A 22621-nucleotide genomic window follows, 5' to 3' on the forward strand; every position below is an offset into this window, starting at 1 on the left:
AAAAAAAAAAAAAAAAAAAAAAAAGAGAAAGCAGAAGAGCAGAAAGAAGGTTATTGTGATAGTCAAACTAAGAGGTGATAATAGCTTGGAGTAGGGAGGTGTTCTAGTTATTTATTATGACTTAACAACTCTCCTATATGTAGTGAGGAAAACAACCATTTCATTTTGTTCACAGATTCAAGTCAGAGCTTCCAACAGGGCACATTGAGGGGAGTTTTGTTTCTGCTGCATGATGTCTAGGGCCTCATTTAGGAAAATTCAAATGACTGTGTGGGGGGGTGGAATGGCTGGGGGCAGAAGGAATTTGGAGCTTTCCCTGTTCACATGTCCCATGCCTGCCCTGAGGTGATTCAAAGCCTGGCTCAGCTAGGGCTGTCCACTGGACCTATATATTACTGCATGTGGCTGGGTGTCCTCACAGCTCGAAGGCCTCAACAGTACTGTGTTGTTCACATAGCTACTTGGCGCTCCAAGTACAAGGGTTCTGTGACAAAGGCAGAAGTTATATTGATTCTGACAACCCAGCCTCTGAAGTCACATAGCATCACTTCTCCTGAGTTTTGTTTTCTGAAGCAATTATAAGCCCATCAGAATCCAGGGAGAAGATAGACTCCCCTCAAGAGGATAATACTATTTACATGTGTGCATATATACCTACATGACATATTTGTGGTCCCAATGTCTGAGCTAAAATGTCTATTGTGTGTCAAAATATTTTAGGTTGATGAATTGCTCTATATTAAAAAGTAATATAATTTGAAATTTTGGTGGGAAAGCAGATCCAGATATTCAAATTTGCAAGGAGGACAATTTCTCATTGAAATATACGAAGAAGCTTTTATAAAATACCAAATATGGTCTTTTCTCTTGAACAGAGGTACCAAAATAAAGGATATAAACACACTTGGGAAAAAAAGAAATAAATTTTATTATAATTACTTACAATTATATTTCAAAGTATGGTCATATGTGCCCCTGTTAGAAGTGAAATTCAGAGCTTTCTAGTTCCTGGGTTACTGACCCAAGATGACAGTTTTAAAATACTTTTTTCTGGTCTAATGGTCAGAGTTTCTTACTATACCCTGCCTAGGTACCCTTCCAAGGAAGAAGATAAGCAAGATTGGTTCAATCCATACAGCATTTTAATAATTCTAAGCACCCTATGACTCCTCAAATAATGAAACTTAGAGTCCAAATAACCAATAAAGGCAAAAACATTGTAAAAAAAAAATTTAGGCTCTTGTTTTTGGTTTTTGTTTTTTTCCCCCATTTCCTATACCCCCTGACCTTTTGTTTGTCACCAACAGTTTTCCATGATTAGATGATACAGTAGGAAGCAGAGAGCAAAGGGTCAGTTCTTGGCTTTTGGGTTTCAAAAGCTAAATGGTATATCTGGGAGAGTATTTATTGCATAAGAACAAAGGTTTCCCAATCCTCAGGATTCTGGTGAAGGTCTTTGGTTGAAGGAAGGAGGAGAAAATCTTGAAGAAGAGACATTGTACACCTCTGAGAAAGATGAGTTCTGTTCCTTGTCCCCTGCCAAAGGCTAAGATCCCAGATAAACTTGTGGTACCTGAGACTAGAGGGACCTGATAACTTTCTTCCTTTACAGCTCTGGGGAGGGAGCAAGGCCAGAGTAGATATAGCTGCACATTATGGATAGAAAGAGAAAGCTCTCGACCTCCAGGCATCCTGTCAATTTGGATGAAGCAAACAAATCTGAAAATATGAAAGGGTGCAGATCTCAGGGAGTCTTCTAGTCCCTCCAAGTCCTAAAGTGATTTATAACTGAGAAGTTCTCCTCTGCATGTGAGAATTGTTCCCAGGTCTGCAGGACATGGATAGGCTCAGAGTGTTTCCTGAAGTCAGCATGGTCCAGGAGCAGCAGCATGACCTCTGTGCCCCCTAGAGGGCCTTGGTAGTATCTAAGAGAGAACAAAATGCTGTGAATCTTTGCGTTTGGGAACATGGGACAACCCAGCACCAATGCACGAAAGGCCAGTCAGCAGGATCAAGGATATTTCAGGGCATGCAAGTATTAGGAAAAGGACCCACAGACCCACTGCTGTCCTTGAAGCTTTGCCTGGGGAAATGCCACACACAATCCAGGAAAATGGGGGCTCAAAATAGACATTAAATAAATTCCTACATAGGTAAAATTATTATTTATGCACATCTCACTTTGAAGATTTTTAACCCACTAAATGCCATAAAAAGCATCTCAAATAATTTGGTCTTCCTTAGTAGTACTTTTTTAATAAAATCAAAAGTGGAGAGGAAATATGGTAGTCCACAAACCTTCAGACATATAGACAGTATTGAGCCTAAATATCTCCTGCATCTACCCAACTCAGTGCTTTACTTTGGGAAATTGTATATGTTTAATGAGAATGAATTTTAGGAACTTTTAAATTATCTTCAATGATACTTCATGCTTTATTTTATTTAGTGTCTTCTAAAATGAAAACTGCATATATATGTATATATATATACATATATATATACACATATACTTTACATCTTATGTATATATATATATTTACAACTTATCTTATTATTTGAGAATTTGAAAATGAGAATTACACATTACAGAATTTTTGTCTTGTGACAATGATTTTATTTGGAACTCAGGGAACAAGATTTGGCTTGCAATAAACTAAATCTGCAAATCCGCAGTGGAGAAGAGCTCTTTAAGACAGAGTTGCTTTGTATTCAACAGTAGAGATCACTAATAAAGACACCAATAGAAACTATTCAACCTCCCGTTCAAATATTTTCTAAATTATTGGTCTCTTTGCAAGAACATTTTCCTCTGGTATAAACAGTGGCCGTGAATAGGATGAGTGTTTGAACAAAACAAAAGTACCAGGTTTCTTCTTGTTACCCAAAGAGCAATAAACATCAACGGTACAGCAGCACCCTACACAGCAGCTTAGGTCAGACAATGGGGCTTATATTGGAGGGGCCGAGATGTTCAGTTCTCTGGTAACATGAATGTCCAGTCCCAGCTGGGCAGACACCAATAGCCAAAGTGAACAGTTGCAAAAGAGCTATTGAAGAAAACTGGAAAGGCTCCCTTTCCCCACAAAATTATTGAAAAATGCAATGAGGCTGCATCTGGGTATCTGAAAATGAATCCTGTCATTATTTTGAGGAGCCATGCTCTGCTGTCTTGCCTTACCCCTGCAACCTATTCACAAGATGTTGTTCTATTGATTTATCTTATCAGGGCTGCTTGTATCGTCGGTCCATGTTGGTGCCAATGAACAAAGAAACACAAGGAACCAGATTAACAAGAAAACTATGATTTTCTTTAAAGCAATTTTAAAACACTGAAGGGCAAAATGATGATTTACATAATCTTTAAAGTATGATAAATATTTGATGTGTTTTCTAAAAAATATATACACTCACACATATATGTACATTTCAAAGAAAACTGATTTTCTTCATTTTTCAAATAGAGAAGCTTAACCACAGAAGGGTTTAATAATTAAAAGTTTGGTGGCCAAAATGACAGCCTGATGTGCCTGATCCTTTCCTAGGAACTATGAACATAACTGTAACAGTGACCTTCATTGTTTTTATTTTTATTGCAATTCATAAGAAGAAATTCATTTTCTTCTGCAATTTAGCACACAATTCACATGTGTAACAAAAGAATCATGAAGCAAAAATAAAATAATATGTACCTTTTCTAATGCAGTGGTACACTGTTAGTTTTATTTCTCAAATTGGTCTTGAACCACAGTTTGAAAAAGACTTAACTAAAATATCTCCACCAAATGACCCCTGGCCTTTGTTGGAACACCCCACTACAGGACTCTGATTTCTGTAATGGTTCATTCTGTTTCTGGACGTTTCTATATGTGGAGCTTTCCAGACCTTAGGAATGACCATCAAATCTCTTATGAGCCGGATTGGATATTCCCATTTTTTTTTTTTTTAGGTGACATGCATTCTATTCTGTCCACTCATCTTAACAATACATCTCATTTTAAGATATTCCAGCTGTACCATCAGATTGAAACTCCAATCCTTTGTCACAAATACCAAACCTAGATTTTGGTATGTAAAATGCAGAACTATTTTTCTATTTACAGTTCAAAATCACATTAACCTTTTTAGAGGTTGCAGGCACACTGGCTCTTAATGATCTTATCAGCTTCACCAGAAAATCCATTTGCTCATGACAATCGATCTCACTGTGGCCTAGTGCCAATTTGATGTGGTTGTTTATGATCACAAGTTAAATATTGACAGACTTTGAACACAGAATCTGTGCCACAGATAAGTCACTAGATGAAAAGGACAATTCCACTATTCACTTTATTTGGTTATCTTATTTTTGAAGTTAAACAATACATAAAATCTTAGAATGAGTTTGATGCCTGCCATTACACTATTTCTTTGTATATTAACTATGCTTCATTCCTATATAAGTGTGCTTTTCAGAAAAGAAAAATATATGCTCGTTTGAGATGAATTTGCTTTTCTTTTTCTTTAATCAATTTTTATTACTAAGGACATTTTATTGCTCAGTTGTTTTTATTTTGGCATTCCAACCCCAATCAGATATTTCATTTTAGGGTTATTCTTTTATGTAAACACATGCTTAACTCATTTGTGATTTGTTTCCCAAGTCCCATCGAGATTGCTCCAAGCAACCTTTCCTTTTCCAAAATTAATTGTACTTTTTTTTCTGTTTTTATTATGATAATGTTTGCAACAAGGAATTGGGCATAGACATAGCCCAAGTACATAGGTTCGGAGTTCTGTAAAATCCTTTAACTCGAAGCACAGGCTCCCAGAATAAAATTTTATATCAAAGAGTGCTTATAGATAGATGCTGTTGAAAGACAAAGCTTCATATGACAAAATAAAGGAAGAACTGGCCAAAGACTGACTACTGCACATCAGATGGGAGATTTCTTCTGTGCAAGTGGGCAGCTATGTAACATGGATTTCAAAGAATAGGGGTAAGTATTTAGTGTGCTAAATTGCAGAAGAAAATGAATTTCTGCTTATGAATTGCAATAAAAATAAAATAATTCTTATGAATTACAATAAAAATAAATGTCATTTTCCAGACTCTGCTCTCTGGGCAGGAAATGAGTGCTGCTGAGGATAAGAAACTATCCAGCAGAGATCCTGGTTCTGTGTTCCCAAACATCATCTTTCTTCATCCAAAGACCTTTTGGGCCTGTGTTATATATTGTACCTCTGTGCAAACTGGGTTTGCCCATGGTTAAGTTTCAAAATCAGTGGAAAAGATGGAATTGTTATTTTTTTAACTTCTTTTTCAGTTTGATATTTGGAATTGTTTCTGTATGGGCACTATTTTATAAAGTGGATGTATATAAATCTCTGTCCTACCTGCTTTAGGGCAGGAAAAAAAAAAGGTGTCTGCAAGGATCACTAGTATTTTTACTTACTAAGTTCAAAACATTCTGTAAAAACAACAACAAAAAAGATAAAGAAGAGAGAGAGAGAGAGAGAGAGAGAGAGGGAGAGAGAGATATGTAGTGGAATAAAGTAAAAGCTGACAGCTAAGTTAAGGATAAATAATTCAGCAAACTTTAAATGTCAGGTATCAGTATATTTGCATATTAGCTATCAACTGCCCCTTAGCCTTTGTTTGCTTTTCTACTTCCCAAGATTCCCAGGAGACTCTTTCATCCCTACCCATATTTGTAGGTCTTAGTATTTGTTATTATTTGGATCTTAAATGTCCTCCAAAGGCCTATACATTTAAGGATTGGTCACCAGCCTGGGGTGCTACTGGAAGCTGGTGGACCACTTAAGAGGAATGCCTAATGCAAGGAAGTCAGGTCAGTGGGGAGCAAGCCCTTGAAGTGGATACTGGGGCCCCATACTCTTCTTCTTTCTTTGCTTCCCAACTATCATTTAGGTGAACAGCTTTGCTGTACCACATGCTCCCACCATCATACTCTGCCTTGCACAGGCCCAAAAGCAATGGAGTTGACTATGAACAAAAACTTCTAAAATCATGAACCAAAATAAATCTTTCCTCTTTCAAGTTTATTATCTTAGCTATTTTGTCACAGCTATGGAAAACTGACTAACAGTATTAAATGACTCATCTAGACCTGGGAGGAGAATTTTAGTTCTTATTTGTAGCCTTGGTTTACTTCTTTTCCAGTTTGTCCTTGACATAAGACATCATTGACCACTGGACTCCTCTGTGGTAGATCTCCCAACTTATAGCCACCTTTTTATGACTGGTCCTATTTTAGTTACTCTCTCAGATTCAGTACCCTTCCCCTCCCTAAAACCCTATCCTTCTCTGAAAATGGGAGTCCAGAGTTCCCACCACTTATTGTGCCCAGTTTTTCAACATCTGCTTATTCCACCCAAGAGCGTATGACCTGGAAGAGGTCATGCCTCCTGAGATCTCTTCTTCCCCATTTGGCTGTTTCTTCCACCTGGGTACAAGTAATAGTATTTCCATCTCAATCTCAATCTCAATCTCTCTCTCTCTTTCTCTCTCTCTTTCCATTTTCTGAGTCACTAAAGAATTCTGAAAATGACAGGTAGAAGAGTTGAGTTGTTTTTGGTGGTAGTGCTTTGTTCTGTTTATCTATCAAAAATTCTCAAAAAAAATGTTTTTAACATGGTTTTGATTGTGTGGCAGGTCATCCTTCTAGTTTTATATCCTAGTTCTGTTTACAGTCTGCTTTTGCTTTTATCTTTCCCCACGTCCTATTAAATAAATTAAATATCAGATGCAAATAATAGTCTACCCATGTCACCCCTGACATACAAATCAAGGCCAATCAGTCTAGGAATCTATGTATATAGGCTCATTTATACCTCAACACCAATTTGTGAGATGGGTATCATTAGTTCTCCTTCTTTCTCCTCCTTCTCCTCCTCCTCCTCCAATTCTTCTTCTTCTTTCATTTTTTTTTCTTTGTAGATAAGGAAAACTCTATTGTGTATATACACCACATTTTATTTATCCATTCATTCATTGATGAACATCTAGGCTAGTTCCATAGTTTGGTTATTGTGAATTGTGCAACTATAAACATGGGTATGCATATCACTGTAGTTTGATGACTTTAATTATTTAGGATAAATACCAAAGAGTGATATAGAGGGATAAAATGATGGTTCCATTCTTAGTCTTTAAGAAACCTCTATACTGCTTTCCATAGTGGTGATACTAATTTACAATCTTATAATTGTGGATCTTCCTATTTCTCCTTTTACTGTTACAAGTTTTTGTTTCACATATTTTGCAGCTCAATTACTTAGGGGTACACATTGAAGATTACTGTATGGTTCTTTGATTCTTTTATCCTTATATATAGTTGAAGGCAATTTCCTTAGTCTGAATTCTGTCTTATCTGATCTGATGTTAATACATCACTTCTGTCTTGTTTATTTTGCTTTTACTAATATTTTCAGGGAATATATTTTTCTACATTTTCACTACTGACCTTTCTATACTATTATATTGAAGTGAATTTCTTACAATTTAAAAAAATTTTATAAGCATATAAAATTATGAATAATTTTCTTTTTATCCACTCTGCCAATCTCTGTCTTTTACTTAGTGTATTTAGACAATTTACATTTAATGTCACTATTGTTAAGTTAGGACTTAGTCTGCCATTTTGTTGTTGTGTTGGTTCAATTTCTTCTGCTCTTTGTTTCTCTGATTTCTTTTAATTGCCTTCCTATAAGTTGCTTGAATGTATTTTCTAATTTCATTTTGATATATCAAGAGTAGTTTTGTTTCTTTTGTACAGAGTCCTTCAGTGATTGCTACAGATATTTGGTTTTACATAATTTATCACAGCCTATTGTGTCAGTATTATACCATTTTGGGTGAAATATAGAACCCTCACCTCTTTGTAAGCCCTTTCCACACTTCATTACCAAGCAATATTATTCATCAAAGTTCAGAGATAATGTCCAACTGTGCCAAATAACTGCATATTAGATAGGCAAACTTATGTGTATCTCATTATTTTCACCCCTCACCCATGGGCAATGGTGGAAATCTATGGCAGTGGCTTGCCAGGTGAACCTGATGTGGGATTTAAGTGCTGTGTTCAGAAGAGATGATCCCAACATACTCAAAGCAAACACTATTCTTTGACCAAATCCATTTCATAAATTTGCTTTTTCATTTTGAAAATAAGAATCATTTATGCCAGGGAATAATATTATTAGGTAATAAAATAAGTAGAAATGTTTTGCATTCCTTAGATAAGTTTGTTTTCTCAAGAATTTCAACTGTTTTCAGATATTTCTGCCTTTCAAAGCTAATGGTAATGACATGAGGTCAAGAATTATACTGGTAAGTAAAAAATAAAAGAAACAGGAAAGGAAAGAAAGAGGAAAGAAAAGCTGAGAGGGACCAGTCTTACTATGAAAGTAAGAATCAGAAAAAGTTTTCTGATAAATGCCCCAAATTCTAAGACATGTGCGGGGTCTTAAAAACTGATCCAAATGAGAGGCCTGTCCCCCACCTCATTTATTTGACTAGTGAGCAACCCTGCAATGATTTGAGACTGATGTCATTTTACAAGCCTCCTGACAGAGAAGCTTCTGGGGAATGTAAATCAAGCCCCTGCAACAATCCAGACAGGCTTTCTTCAGCATCTTCCATTAACGCCACCCTACGGGTCAGTGCAGAAACCTCAAGGTCCGAATGGGATGGAAAAAAATAAGTCCCTCAATCCTTTAATCTATTCCTAGTAGATAACTATCATTATCTGCAATCACTTCTATATATAATTAGAGGGTGCATTTTTGCATTACAAAAACTATCCCTAATTATGTGTTTTTGCAAATTGCTGCAGATCTACATTCATCCTTATGATGAAATGAAAGTCCTTCTCACCGTATTAGTATCATTTCTACACTCTTTCTCCCCTATCCCCAAACTCCTAATTTAGTGATAGGTAGCATTCAAAATGTTTTTTGTTAAAGTGCCTACCTGTCTTTCCAGCATCCATACAGCATGTTCTGTGTCAAACCACCCATTCATCCCTTGTCATCCTCTGGCAAAAGCAGGAGATAACTCATGATGAGCAAAGCACAGACCCAAGCAGGTTTTTATGCAAATGCTTTATTCTCTACTTGGAGTTCAGAGACATCTGATTACTCTAAGTACTTTTTAGTTCCATTATTTTAAAATAGTCCTGTAAAGTTATAATAAAGTTATCCTTTTGGATGGTCCTCCTTCAAGGGAAAAGGATTTTTTTTTTTTACACCACACCAATATATCCAGGTTATCCTGTGACTGAGAGACAGGATAATGAAAAAAAAATTCATTGTTTTTACAAACTTTTAGCATACCCAGGGATTCGTGAGCCCACAAAATTTCTTTCAACAAGAACAAACATTTCAGAAAGCCAAGGCATATGCAACTAGAGCAAATGATTTCACAGTCTTCAAAATTTATTTCAATGATTGACTACATTATTGCCAAAATATTATTTTATCAGCTATATTGAAGTCACTTATCTTTCTGTCTCCTAACATGAATTAATGTAATCCTGCCCAAAGTAGCAGTCTTTATTCACTGACAAATAAGGGGAAATTCAAACTGTTAAAATCTGTTCATGTGATTGGAAAAGGATTGGGAACACCAAGAATTAGTAAATTACAGTCATTCTTAAATATAAATAAAACCTACTGCATCATCATTTATTTGTGTTAGAATAAGATGACTCCATAGGAATAAAAGCATTTTTCTTCATATTGGTGTCCATTGTTTAACATTTACCAGGAAAACACTTATTTTTTTTCTCTTAAATATTAACAAAGCTTATATTATCTCCAGGTTATTTATTCCATTTCCAGCAATTAAAAAATCTAGCACAGCTGAAAATATTATGAGGAAACATTCACATTATGCTATTAAATAAATTTAGGGAAGTAGTACCTTAGGTTACCTGAGGATACTCATGGTTTCATCATCAACAAAGTTATCAAAATGTTTATTATGAGCTCTGCATTTATATCCTCTCTGTTAAGATATCTGATGTTCCTTAAAAAAACAGGCAAAGATACAAATGCTTTTTAGTCTCTTCTAATCCTCTACTTTCATCTACTGCTCATATTTAGTGTTTTCCATGATTCAGTATTGGCATATATTCACGACACTTTCCTGGGCAATCTCATCCCCTTTGAATTATTATTACTCTTTCCACAAGTAATATGGCAGAGTGAGGACTTCATAGCACAATGGCTAAGAACACAGGTTTGTGCAATTAGGCAAGAGAAGGAAATAAAAGGGATTAAAAATAGGAAGGGAAGAAGTCAAATTATCACTGTTTGAAGTTAATATGTTCCTGTTCTTAGATGATCCTAAAAACTCCTCCAAAAGACCACTAGGGCTAATAAACAAATTCAGCAAAGTAGCAGTTTACAAAATCAACATACAAAAATCAGTAGTTTTCTTATATACCAACAACGAAATCTGATGAGGAAAAAAAAAAAAAAACAAACACTGGAAAACAATTCTATTCACAATAGCCTCAAATAAAATAAAAGACCTAGGAATAAATCTAACCAATGAAGTGAAAGACATTTACAATGAAAATTATAGATGAATAATTTTGAAGAAATCATTGAAGAAAGAATTGAAGACCTCAGAAAATGGAAAGAATTCCCATGTTCATGGACAGGCAGAATTAATATTGGTAAAATGGACATACTACCAAAAGCAATATACAGGTTCAATGCAATCCCCATCAAAATCTAAATGATGTTATTCACAGAACTAGAAAAAAAAAAAAGCAGCTCTAAAAGAGTTCATTTAGAAGAATAGAGGACCCAGAATAATCAAAACAATTCAAAATCAAATAAACAATGCTGGAGGCGTCACAACACAGGACTTCAAGTTATATTATAGTGCTGTAGTAACGAAAATTGCATGGTACTGGTATAAAATCAGAAACATAGACCAATAGTACAGAATAGAAAGCACAGAGACAAACCCACACACCTACAGTCATCTAATCCTTGACAAAGGTGCCAAAAACATACATTGGAGAAAAGACAATCTTTTAAACAAATGATGCTTGGAAAACTGGTTATCTATATGTAGCAAAATGAAACTAAATCCTTATTTTTCACTCTGCACACACATAAAAAAACTACTCAAAATGGAATTAGACCAGAAACAATAAAACTCCTAGAAGAAAACATAGGGTCAACATTCCAGCATATAGGTATGATTTTCTCAATAGGATCACTAAACTCAGAAAATAATGCCAAGAGTTAATAAATGGGATGGCATCAAATTAAAAATCTTCTACTCAGCAAAGAAAACAATTAGAAAAGGGAAGAGAGAACCCACAGAATAGGAGAAAATCTTTGTGAGTTATTCTTGTGACGAAGAATATATGAGAGAAAACGTACAACCCTTGAACTTCTGAGTTTGTTTATTTCACTTCATATAATGTTCTGAACTTCCATCCGTTTTATGTAGTAGAGTACATAAAAACCAAAAAAAATTAACACCCCAAACCCAAATAATCCAATTAATAAATGGGCAAGTGAATTAAACAGGTACTTCTCAACAGAAGAAATACAAATGATCAACAAATGTATGAAAAATATTCAATATCATTAGCAAATAGGGAAATGTAAATCAAAACTATGCTGAAAGGCAGTCATCAAGAATACAAATAATAATAAATTCTGGAGGGCATGTGGAGAAGAAGGAATACTTTTACACTACTGATGGGGTTGTAAATTTCTCTAACCATTATGGAAATCAGCATGAAGATTCCTCAAAAGTCTAGGCATGGGATCACCTTATGACCCAGCTAAACAATTCCTTAGTATTTACCCTAAAGAATTAAAGTCATCATACTGTAGTAATACATGCACACAGGTGTTTATAGCTCTACAAGTTCCAGTAGTCAAACTATAGAACCAGCCTAGATGCCCATCGATGAATGAATAAAGAAAATGTGACACATATACTCAATGGAGTTTTATGCAACCATAAAGAAAAATGAAATTATGTCATTTGCAGGAAAATGGATGGGAGTTGAGAACATTATGTGAAGTGAAATAAACAAAACTCAGAAGTTCACAGGTTGTACGTTTTCTCTCATATGTGGAAACCAGAGAGGAAAAAAAAGGAAAAGAAAAGTGGGGGATACATGGGGGGCAAATCTCACAAAAATCAAAGAGAAATCAATAGGATAGAGGAAAGGGTACATCGGGAGAGAGTAAGGGAGGGAAAGGAAAAGTAATGGAGAATGATATTGGCCAAATTATATTGCTATATTTTGTGCATGTATGAATTTTCAAAAACCCACAATTATACTTGGAAACTCCAACATCCTTCTCTAGTAATTAATACATAGAATGTTTAGGCAGCTGGATAAGGGATTTGTGCTAAAACGGTCAAAGATGGTGGTTGTGATGTGCACTGAGATGGAAATATTGGGGAGGAACAGATTTGGGGGCAAGGATGAGAAAGAGGGTGAGCTGAATTTTTGAGATATTTGGAGAATAACTGTCAAGGTAGATCTAGATATACGAGAATGTGGAAAGGACAGAAATAATGATTTTCAGTCAACCACATGCAGGTGGTGATTGAGGCAATGGGCTTAGCTGGATTTCTGTAGGAGGGAATATAGATGGTTGATTTTTTAAAAAAATAGAGTCATAAAGTTTTAGGAATTCTGGCATTTTAAGTCTGTGTAAAGACAGATTAGCTTGTGAAGTAAAACAGAAAAGTGGTGAAATATGTTAGTGAAAAACAGAACATGTGTGACATTGTAGACATCAAGGGCACATAGTATTTCAAAAGGAACAGAGAGTGTCCAAATTGAACGTGCTGAAAAGTCAGAACTAGCCTGCCGGCCACAAAATTTCTTGTGACTGAGGTCACTGATGACCTTAGCAAGAAAAATTTGGTGGAAGAAAGAGATTAGAATTCAGTGCAGAGAGAGGGTAAAGGAGTGAGGGGAAAGATTAAGACATGGAGATGGTAAGTGTAGGCCTTTCTTTTCAGAATTTTGGAAGGAGTGGAGTGAAGGGAGAGGTTTGGTTGGTTGATTGGTTTTTCAATTTATTTGTTGTTATTAAATACACATGACAGTAGAGTGTATTTTGACATAAATACATGGTGTATTTGTACATGTGCTGATTGATGGTTACAGGTGGCATTTTTATTGTTTTGTTTTCTTCCTTCTTCCTCCCACCCTNTCCCCCGTTGAATGCCGCCTTGTCCCCTTACTCTCTGTCACACGACCCTCCCATCTCACAGGCAGCACGGTAACACAGCTATTGGAAATTATCTTCTCTGTTTGCCTGTTTTGTACCTGACGCCCCTTGAAGACGTGCTGCATGGAACCAGGGTCCACCTCTGTCCATCTTAGTGCCCGAAACCCTCGGCAAGAGCTGTGTGTCCCTGAATGAGTGGGCATCACTAGGCCATGTGCTGCCCATCACGGTGTCTCTGTGAAAATACACACATGCCATGTGACAATGACAATTCAATTGCTCTCACCACAAATTTCCTGAAACAATACCATGGCCTTGAATCTGACCATCTTGTCTCTCTGCTTCCTCTCGCCAGGTGTGGGCAGTGAAGTCCCTGAGAGGAGCATCTGTGTGAGCCTGTCCACGCAGCGGCTGCCCATCAACAGGATCAGGACCTACACCATCAAGGAGGGCTCCGTGAGGGCCGTGATGTGAGTGTCTCCCACAGAGGGCTTGGAGGGGGGGACAGCAATATGGAGATGGAGCAGAGTGGGTGCTGCGCCTCAGGGGACACCAGTCAACTGGAGGAGAGCCACAGCCTGACCCACAGCCCTCTACCTGGCCCCCTGGTCATGTCTTCACGCAGCCCCACCAAATGATGGTCATTGCCAAAGTCTAACCCAAATGGGAATCTGAGTCCTCTTTCCTGATTTGACCTAAGAGCAGAGCAGGTGAAGGCTGTGCCTAGTCTGAGACCAGTGCAGAGACAGCAGCCCAGGCCACATGTGCTTGGGCAGTCTCGGGGGCACAGGGTGCGGAGCAGCCTGTGCAGAGCCAGTCTCTCCCCAGGATCTCCTTTGCAGGAGGAGCAGCTCTCCCTGGCACAGAGTTGCCCAAAGGAATTGAAATAAAGAAATCACTTTAATCCAAAAAATTAGTATGTGTAGGTTTGAGAAAGAGGCAGGTGCATAGTAATTGAACAGCTGGTCACTAGGGTCCAGGCCAGGTGTGCACCTGGTGGAACTCAGGAGGCAGGGCAGTGGGACAAGGCTCCGGGCACTCCTGGAGGCACGGTCCCGTGGGCTGAAGCCAGAGAGGGAGCTGTTCCTTTGTGGTGTCCTGGTCTGAAGGGTCACTTCTTCTGCTAGTCTGTGCCTGAGAGCTCTTCAAGTCTGTGGGCGGCTCCTGACCCGAGGGCTCAGAGCTTGTGGCCGACTCTCTCTCTTCTTGCATTACAGTTTTATTACCAAACGTGGCCTGAAAGTATGTGCTAATCCAGAAGCCGAGTGGGTGAAGTCAGCGGTCAAAAGCATGGACAGCAGGTCCACCACCAAAAGGAGCAAGCTCCAGAGCAGCCCCACCAGGGCCCAGCCCACCAACACAGCCGGGACCCTGTCTAGGTAGTGGTCTCCCGGCTGCCGCCAGGCTCCCGACACAAGCTCATGGACTAATTAGGCTACGCTCACCTTGTACGCAAGTGCTGCTTGAATAAAACCGTTTCCCTGGGTTTCTATTTTAATGACTTTTGTATTCATTTACATTCTGTAATTAATAAATATTTATTGTTTCGAATGGTTCTCTGGCCTACTCTTATACGAGGGAAAGGTAACACGTCCCTGACGTTCTGTCCTAAGTGCGCCTCTCTGATGTCCCATGGCATCTGGGGGAGGCGGTCCCCACCTGGTGTGTCTGAGGAAAGCCCAACTCACCCCTGAGGGTCCCGCTGTGATGTCAGGAGACAGTGCGAAGGCACTCGAGGTCTACCTCACCTCGCCTTGGTCATAGTGGGAGGTGCAGAGTAGGGGACAACATCATCCAGCTGTCATTGTCCCCGTCCTGAGCGTCCACCTGGGTGGTGTCACTCAAGTTGGGTCTGGAGCTGATTCTTTCTGAGCTCTGCTGTGAGGGTAGGAAAGGCAGGAAGAGGCAGGGCTTTCCCTCTCTCCCAGAGTCTGGCTGGCAGGAACTGGAGTTGTGGTGTAAAGAGGTTCTAAAGTAAAATTCAGTGCTCTCCTTTCCCCTCCCTCCCTCCCTCCCTCCCTCCATTTCTTCCTTCCTTCCTTCTCTCCTTCTTAAAGACCAAACAAAGTAGAGAGCAAGAGGCTAAGGTAAAGGCAGAGTTGATTCTGTTACTTTTTGCAGAAGGAAGGAAAGAAGTAGAAAGCAACTGCAAAGGGGTGGAATTATGCCTAATCTTGTCAGGAAAATCAGGAGATGCTGAGCAAGGGATCTTGGCTCTATTTTCAGCTATGTTACTGCTGTCATGGCTAAGGTATAAAATGGCAGCAGTGTGCTGCTCTGTGCTCTTAAATCCACATCCATAAGGAAAATTCATAATATCTTTCCCAGAAAAAAATCTAGCAAAATTGCATTGAATTTTGCTTTGTTGACTTGTGTCATATTTGAAATCCCGAAATAATAACTGAGTTGAGGGAGAATGAGATGCACTGAACAACTTGGATCTGTGGTCAAAAGTGGGGGTGAGTGGAGAACCACAGGGCCCACAGTGGGAACTGGTAGATCCCCAAATGGACAAGGAGGGTCAAATCCAGATCACTCAAAATATTATCAGTTAATAATTTCACTTTTCTGCCTATAATATAATTTTTAATAGAACTATTCGTAGATGTGACAAATTACTGATGTGAGTTTTTCTTCTTCTCCTCTTTATTTGAAACTTTTGCTGAAGCTGCTCGAGCAGAATAATATAATGGAAAGGAAGAAGCTTGGTGCCTGAGGTCTGGATTGTGGTGAGTGGTTATAACACTAACCAATAATTAAGACGAGAAAACAATTCTTAGGGGAAAAACATAACGAATGTTTCTCTTTTTACTTAATTTTAAATATGTAAAGTTCACTGTGTTTAAAAATGCAAAAGATATAATTCCAATGCTATTAAACATACCTCTATTATTCTCTGAGTTATATAGATACCTTGCTAAAAGTAGTTTTCTATCAGTTGCTGGCATTAAGCATATTTTGGCATAGAAGGATATTTGCATATTTTGCAAACATATTTTGCAAGCATATTTTGTTTACATTTGGTAAAATACAGAGCAAAATCTCAATCCAGTAGGAATTCTAGTCTAACCCCATGTAACCATATAAAGACTTTAGAACAATCAGCTCCAGTGACCTGTGAGTTCCTCAAGAGTCCCCATTAAACTTCATTTTTATTTGTATTTATTTTGTCTAGCCCTGGGCTTAGGATGCAAGAGATGTCCATACCAGGGTTTGCCAATTTGATATGTTAGCAGTTTTTTTGTTTGTTTGTTTGTTTTTTTTTTTCTGAAATCTCTGTTAGGCATAGCTATTTGAAGGATTCATGAGCATCCTCATTCCACTGGGTAAGACTATTAAAACATTTTGATTGCCGATGGGGTATTCTGCTATTTCCTTTCCTGGTTTTCTCCAACAGTTCTTAGGTGCATCTTTCTCTCCTGAATTGCATGCTTCTTTCAGTAGAGAAAACATATTCTAATTATAAATATATTTGTTCGCTGCCCCATTTATTCATTCTGCAAATATTTATTACTTGTCCTCTACAGGTTAGAAACCATATTATGAAAATAAATGGGAGACAATCCCATGAGAACATTTATTGACATGTCTAACCTGGACTGTGTGAGTGACTTCTTCCTTTCTATCCCTGCCACAGTACACAGCAGAGGATGGTGGCACATAGTAGAGGTTCCAGAAATGCTTCTTTAGTTGATTCAGGAGAATTATACCAAAGTAACTCTGTCTGCAGGTCTTCTCTACATGAGATACCAAATTAAATCACAAGTCATATTATTCTTCCGTCTTCTTCAGCTAAGAGCTAATTCATAAATACCATTTATTCAAACCTATCATGTACAAACTTACATACATTATTTTTTTTAAACATAACAAGAACTTTATAAACTTCCTCATTTTATACAGGAGGATTCTAAGACTGAAAGAGGGTAGAAACTCTTTACACATTAAGTATCAGAGGTAGGATTTGAACCCAGGGTTGTCTGGGAATGAAGGTGATAGTTCTTGTCATCCTGACTCCAAAGCCCTCTTAAAATATCCCCTTTCCATACCCTGAGTTCCGATAAGCAAATCCCTAATTCAGAAGCTTCCTTCTTTCTCCCTGTACCTGAACTTTTGATAAGAGAAATCTAATTGTTCAGGCTCAATATGAACTCATATGTTTGATGATATTAATAACCATGAATCTTCTGCCGAAAAGACTGCATATTCATCTCTCTTTTTAAGAGAGGGGCCATTTGGTGACTGTTTTAAACATTCTGTTATGCCTCTACCTGTTTGGGCTCAGTAGTAAAGGAGAAAGTTTCAGGAGCCACCTGAGGAAGTCTTTCTTGGCCTGCAGTTTCTAGGCCTGGGCTGGTAATCAGCTAGTGGAAACAGAGTCACCTTGGTGATCTCTTGCACTCAGATGGGAATACCACTATTGCGCACAGTAGGCTCTTTGAACTCCAAATGTTCATGATTCTTCTCACTCTTTAGAGGTTCACATGTGTAAACATCATCAAGAGAGCTTTATTCTCATTGTTCTTGCACGTATACAACACCTATATTTTGCTCTTGTTTATGAAACCTATTTCTGTTACATGTTCTTACAACCACAATGGGGTCCTTTTCATTTTGACGTATTATCTCAGGGTTGTAGTGGGAGCAGATCCAGCTGAAAACCAGGCTTGTTGGAAACAATATAAACATGGGCTCCCAAAGCTTGGTTGCTAGATTATCCACACAATGAAAAATAGCCACATAGGGTTTATCACCAGGAGATAATAAAGGGCCAAGGTGATGAGAAAAAAAAAAATCAATTGCCAGTGATTCCATTGAGAGATGGTCTTTGAGGTCAGTGTCAATGAGCATCTTCATCATTGCCTTTTTGAAAGGTTAAAGTTTCCTGGGAAAGAACAAAAATAATGTATGTCCTGAAACAATAACATGCAGAGACAAGATAGCGCCAGAAAGACAGCGCCTGTCCAGCTGTGTTTCCTGCCGTCCTGGTCCAACACACCCCACCCAGACTGCGAGCTAAGTTTCTAAAGAATAACTATACCAAGCAATGTCATGATGGATGACCTCTTTCCAATGGCTTCATGGCTTATCTTTGGGGACAGAGAGTTAGGAGAGATAGCAGGCTGTGCACTGTTGTCACAGTATGATGAGGGACCAATGGAGATAACAGGAGTTCTAGCTCACATGGGAATATAGGGGCTGAGTTCCACCTTCTGAGGCCCCTGAAGTCAACACTGCCTGATACCACTCCTATAACAAAACAAATCTCAATTTCATTTATGTATAAATGTTTTTTTCACTGATTTTATAGTTTCTAAGTAGTAATTTACTAATTTAATTAAATTTACTAATTTAATCAACTCCCCTATAAAGTACGCAGTATCACTCCCATTTTACAGTTGAAGAACATAGGGGGCGAAATAACATGTGCAGGTCACAGGTCTGATAAGTGGTAAAACTCTTGAACTCTGGAACAGTACTTGGTCACATGATTCTGCCTTTTTTAAAAAAATTGATTGTTAAAAATTATTATTATTTTCAATAAACTCTTAGGCAAAGCTTACAAACATAAGCTGTCATGTATTTCTCAACAAAAGTTCAAGAGTCATAAGCCTTCATTATAGGATGCCATAACTTGGTAATTTTGTTTTTATATTTAAATCACATGTCATTAATGCTGTCAGGCGTAGGTGAAGCAGCTGATTGTCTAGAACAGCAAAAGAGTCCGCCTTCAGGCATTCTTAGCTCTTGCTTCTTCTGCTGAAGTGTGGTTCAATGTGAGTGTGCAGCCTGCTCACAGAAAAGCACCATCTAACCCTTGGGAGCATCCACACCTATGTGAGAGATTCAGAGGAAACTATAGTAAAGCAAATGTGGAGATCTATCATAAGACAAATAAAAATAAATATAATAAAACAGGGCACATCCAGGAAATGTTGGGCCTATAGCAAATTACTTCCAATTTGAGACTGGGTCTGGGTGTTTTGGGTTTGTGTTCTTGACCATTCTTTGTCATTTGGTACAGAGGTGAAGCTTTGGTGGAAAAATGGAACATGAAACTGAAAAAGAAAACTCAAGTGCTACTTGTGCCAAAAGGAAAGTTCTGCCAGACTTGTTATCTTACTGCCTGCAGAAGGGCTTATACCTTCAGCACTTTTATAATTTGAAGGGATGGCTAGAAAAATTACATGAAGAAAATAGAAAAGAGGTCCTTGATGTGAGACTTATGAACAAAGCAGTTTATTAAAAAGCAGGAGAAAAATAAAATCAATCTCTTGAGAAGGATATGGGGAAGATAAATGGAGGGAGGGAGTGAAAGAAGGGAAGGAAGGAAGAGAAAGAAAGAAAGAGAGAGAGAGAGAGAGAGAGAGAGAGAGGAAGTTAAGTAAATCAGTCCTAAGTACCACAGTATTCGTTGAACTCTCTGTGAACAGAACATGATCTAGGGCAGTATGAGGAGCTTTTAAGGAAAAGAAAAGTTTTTAACCTATGAGTAGCTTCCAAGAAAATGGAACAGACAAGATCAACATAAATTATGATGCCTAGAATTATAAATACAGGGAGTGAAGATAGCAGCCGAGGCCAGTTTGGTTTTGGTGATATGGTTATTATCTATGGGCAAGAAAGGAGCTCTAAAGGCCTGTGTCTATTCATTTAGTACTTCAATGCCCAAAAGGTAAAACCTTCATCAATCCCAACATATCGACTTGTGCGTGCACCCTATAAAGTGTCCATCACTCTTTGTATAACAAAACAAATATAGATGAAAGCATTCTCTGGATCAAGGGGTTTGGGCTGTTATTGGGTCCTAGGAATAACATGGGTTGTTTCTACAGTCCCTCCATCAGGGAAACACTGAACATCAATCAAAGCATTGAGTGTACAATGGCTAGAGGCGTGGATGGTTGGCAGAGTCCACACACCCTGCTCTGCCTCCTCTTCTGCTCTCTGATCCCTCATGGCCAGGATTCAGTGAAAGCCCCACTCAGCACTGCCCGCCACCCCAGGAGTCATCCTGATGAAACAGGCGGATATTTTGTTATTTTGGATACAGCAACTCTCACTGAGATTTTAGTGACCAAAATGTGAAGTTTGTCTCCAGCTTAAGTGAAATCTCAACTTACCAAATACAAAATAAAATTCAATTTAATAACCTAGCTTTGCCATTTTTCCCCTCCATCTGCTTAACATCTTGGTCTGAACTTGATTATGCTTTTTGTTAAAAAAACTAAAGTTGAATAAAAATCCATTTGAATATTAACCAAACTTAGGTACTATCTCTGGAGATGTTATTAATCTTAAAAACAATTCTGATTCACTTGGATCATAAAACTGATATCATTATATAAATCTAATTCTAATTCAATTATGTAATCCAATTTTTCAAATGGGACTCAGTAAAATCTTCTCAAATTGCATGAAGGAAAAAAGTGTCAAACTTTTTTAATTATTGAAAAGAATAATTCTTTTAAAAGAATCTATTGAAGACTCCACAATTATATTTTTTAAAAATAAGTTAAATTTTAAAACATTTCCCAAGTTAGAAAGTTGAGTCCAAGAAAGTTTCAAAGAAATATACTTGAAAGGAAACAAATAAATTATTATGCAAAAGAAACAGAGGCTCTGTTGAAGGGAAGCATAATTACTTAAATATTTATTTTTAAAGATTTTGTTGGCCTGAATAGCTAGCAACATCTAATTAATGTTTTATAAATCTGTTGCTATGCATAACATTCTACTTGTGGCATATTTTAATACATTATTGGGTCATGTTTTTGCACAGTTATAAAATAAGTGCAGTGTTCTTATTACTCAACAGCACATAACTGATTTCATTAAAAACATCATCATTTCTGGGAAAGACACCATGCCTACACTATTACTAAGGATGACAGGGGTGTGGCCACCATTTGGTTTCCATCCTCTCCATCTTTCCTGTACTATATCTAACAAACATTTTGAGAAACAGCAGACTTGGAATTTGGGGCACTCTAAGACATTTAAAATATCCTTTTTTTTTGCAAGGGAGATTATTTAAATTTGAAAAATTTATCAGCCTGTTAATGGCTTGGGGGCCTGTTTAAACTGTTCTGAATAATATTCTTTGAACCCTGAGGAACAGATCTCATTTTACTTCAGCAAAGTGGGGCAGGTGTTATCTGACTATTTATATAAACTATTAATATATAATTATTCATACATGAATATCTGACTATTCATATAAACCACAAAGAATCAGTGGACATTATTTTCTTATACTCATATACGAATACACGATCAGTGTAGCTCCACATCATGTACAATGAATGGAAAGAATGGTAAGTTATATTCTGTGTATGTAAAATATGTCAAAATACATTTTCCTGTCAGAAAGTCACCAGGCCCTCCATGTCTCCCAGTTGTGAGTCCCGATTTCTGTCTTTTGGTCTCTTTCATGTTCTTTCACATTGCCTGTCTTTGACAGTATCCCTCAAGGACCTTCTTCCCCAACCAGCTTTTTCTCTCTCTTCTCCACACCACTTTATAATTGCATCTTACATGTGAGTTTGGTTTACTTGAGGCTATGGCAATTGTAAAGCTCTAATAATTTTGCTTCCTGGCAATTTATCTTTTATTCCTTAGTCCAAAATTCCAAAGGAAAGTTCTAGTTGATCCAATTCATTTTTGTGCATCGCCCTGGGGTAGGTGAGTATGAGCCTATGAAGTGACTGTCCTAATATCAGGCTTGCTCAATTTTTGTGCAGGCGGGAGTTCAAGATGTTAAGGAACTAAGAGTGTGGATGCAGCGTGTTCCCAAAAAGACTGATGGCAGGGCTGAGTGGACAGTTATCTCTAGGAAAATTTATGCATGCATTTAGTTATTAACTTATTTTTAATTAACAAATATTAACTGTGGATAATTTGGGGGCAAAATATGATGATTTGATCTAAAAACTATTATTGATATGACCTCAGCTTTTTATTAGAATATTAAATTATTCATTCAACATGTTTTTATTAAGTGGGGGGAAATGAGGCTGCTTAGAAAGTGAGCCTACCATGTCTCCTTAACCTGCAAGCCTCACCTTTTAGCAATGCTGTGCATGGTCAGGCAGTAGGCTCTCATTACTCACAATAAATTTTTTTTATGTTTTTTTTAAATTTTTTGTTCTTTTTAATTATACATGACAGGAGAATGTATTTTGACATGTTTTACATACACAGAATATAACTTACCATTCTTTCCATTCATTGTACATGATGTGGAGCTACACGGATCGTGTATTCGTACATGAGTATAGGAAAGTAATGTCCACTGCCTTTCTACTGTCTTTCCTATTCCCACTCCCCTTCCCTTCCCTTCATTCCTCTCTGTCTAATCCAAAGTACTTCTATTCTCCCCCCCCCCCCC

The 22621-nt window shown here is 37.6% G+C and overlaps 1 protein-coding gene and 1 long non-coding RNA gene across 2 annotated transcripts in view; both read left to right on the top strand.

The window, feature by feature from the left end:
- LOC125615232 overlaps positions 1 to 22621 on the top strand; it is an 85456-nt gene that overhangs the window by 26673 nt on the left and 36162 nt on the right. The window contains exon 2 of the long non-coding RNA XR_007345780.1: positions 15899 to 15959. This is a non-coding gene — a long non-coding RNA (uncharacterized LOC125615232). The remainder of the gene's footprint in view (positions 1 to 15898; positions 15960 to 22621) is intronic.
- On the top strand, positions 13525 to 14728 carry LOC107153158 (cytokine SCM-1 beta-like). Its single transcript, XM_015498678.1, has 2 exons — positions 13525 to 13700; positions 14448 to 14728. The coding sequence occupies exons 1-2, from the start codon at positions 13540 to 13542 to the stop codon at positions 14611 to 14613; spliced, it is 327 nt and encodes a 108-aa protein (XP_015354164.1). The 5' UTR covers positions 13525 to 13539; the 3' UTR covers positions 14614 to 14728.

This window comes from Marmota marmota, unplaced genomic scaffold (assembly GCF_001458135.2).
Source record: "Marmota marmota marmota unplaced genomic scaffold, marMar, whole genome shotgun sequence".
In the NCBI taxonomy this organism is placed as follows: Eukaryota; Metazoa; Chordata; class Mammalia; order Rodentia; family Sciuridae; genus Marmota; species Marmota marmota.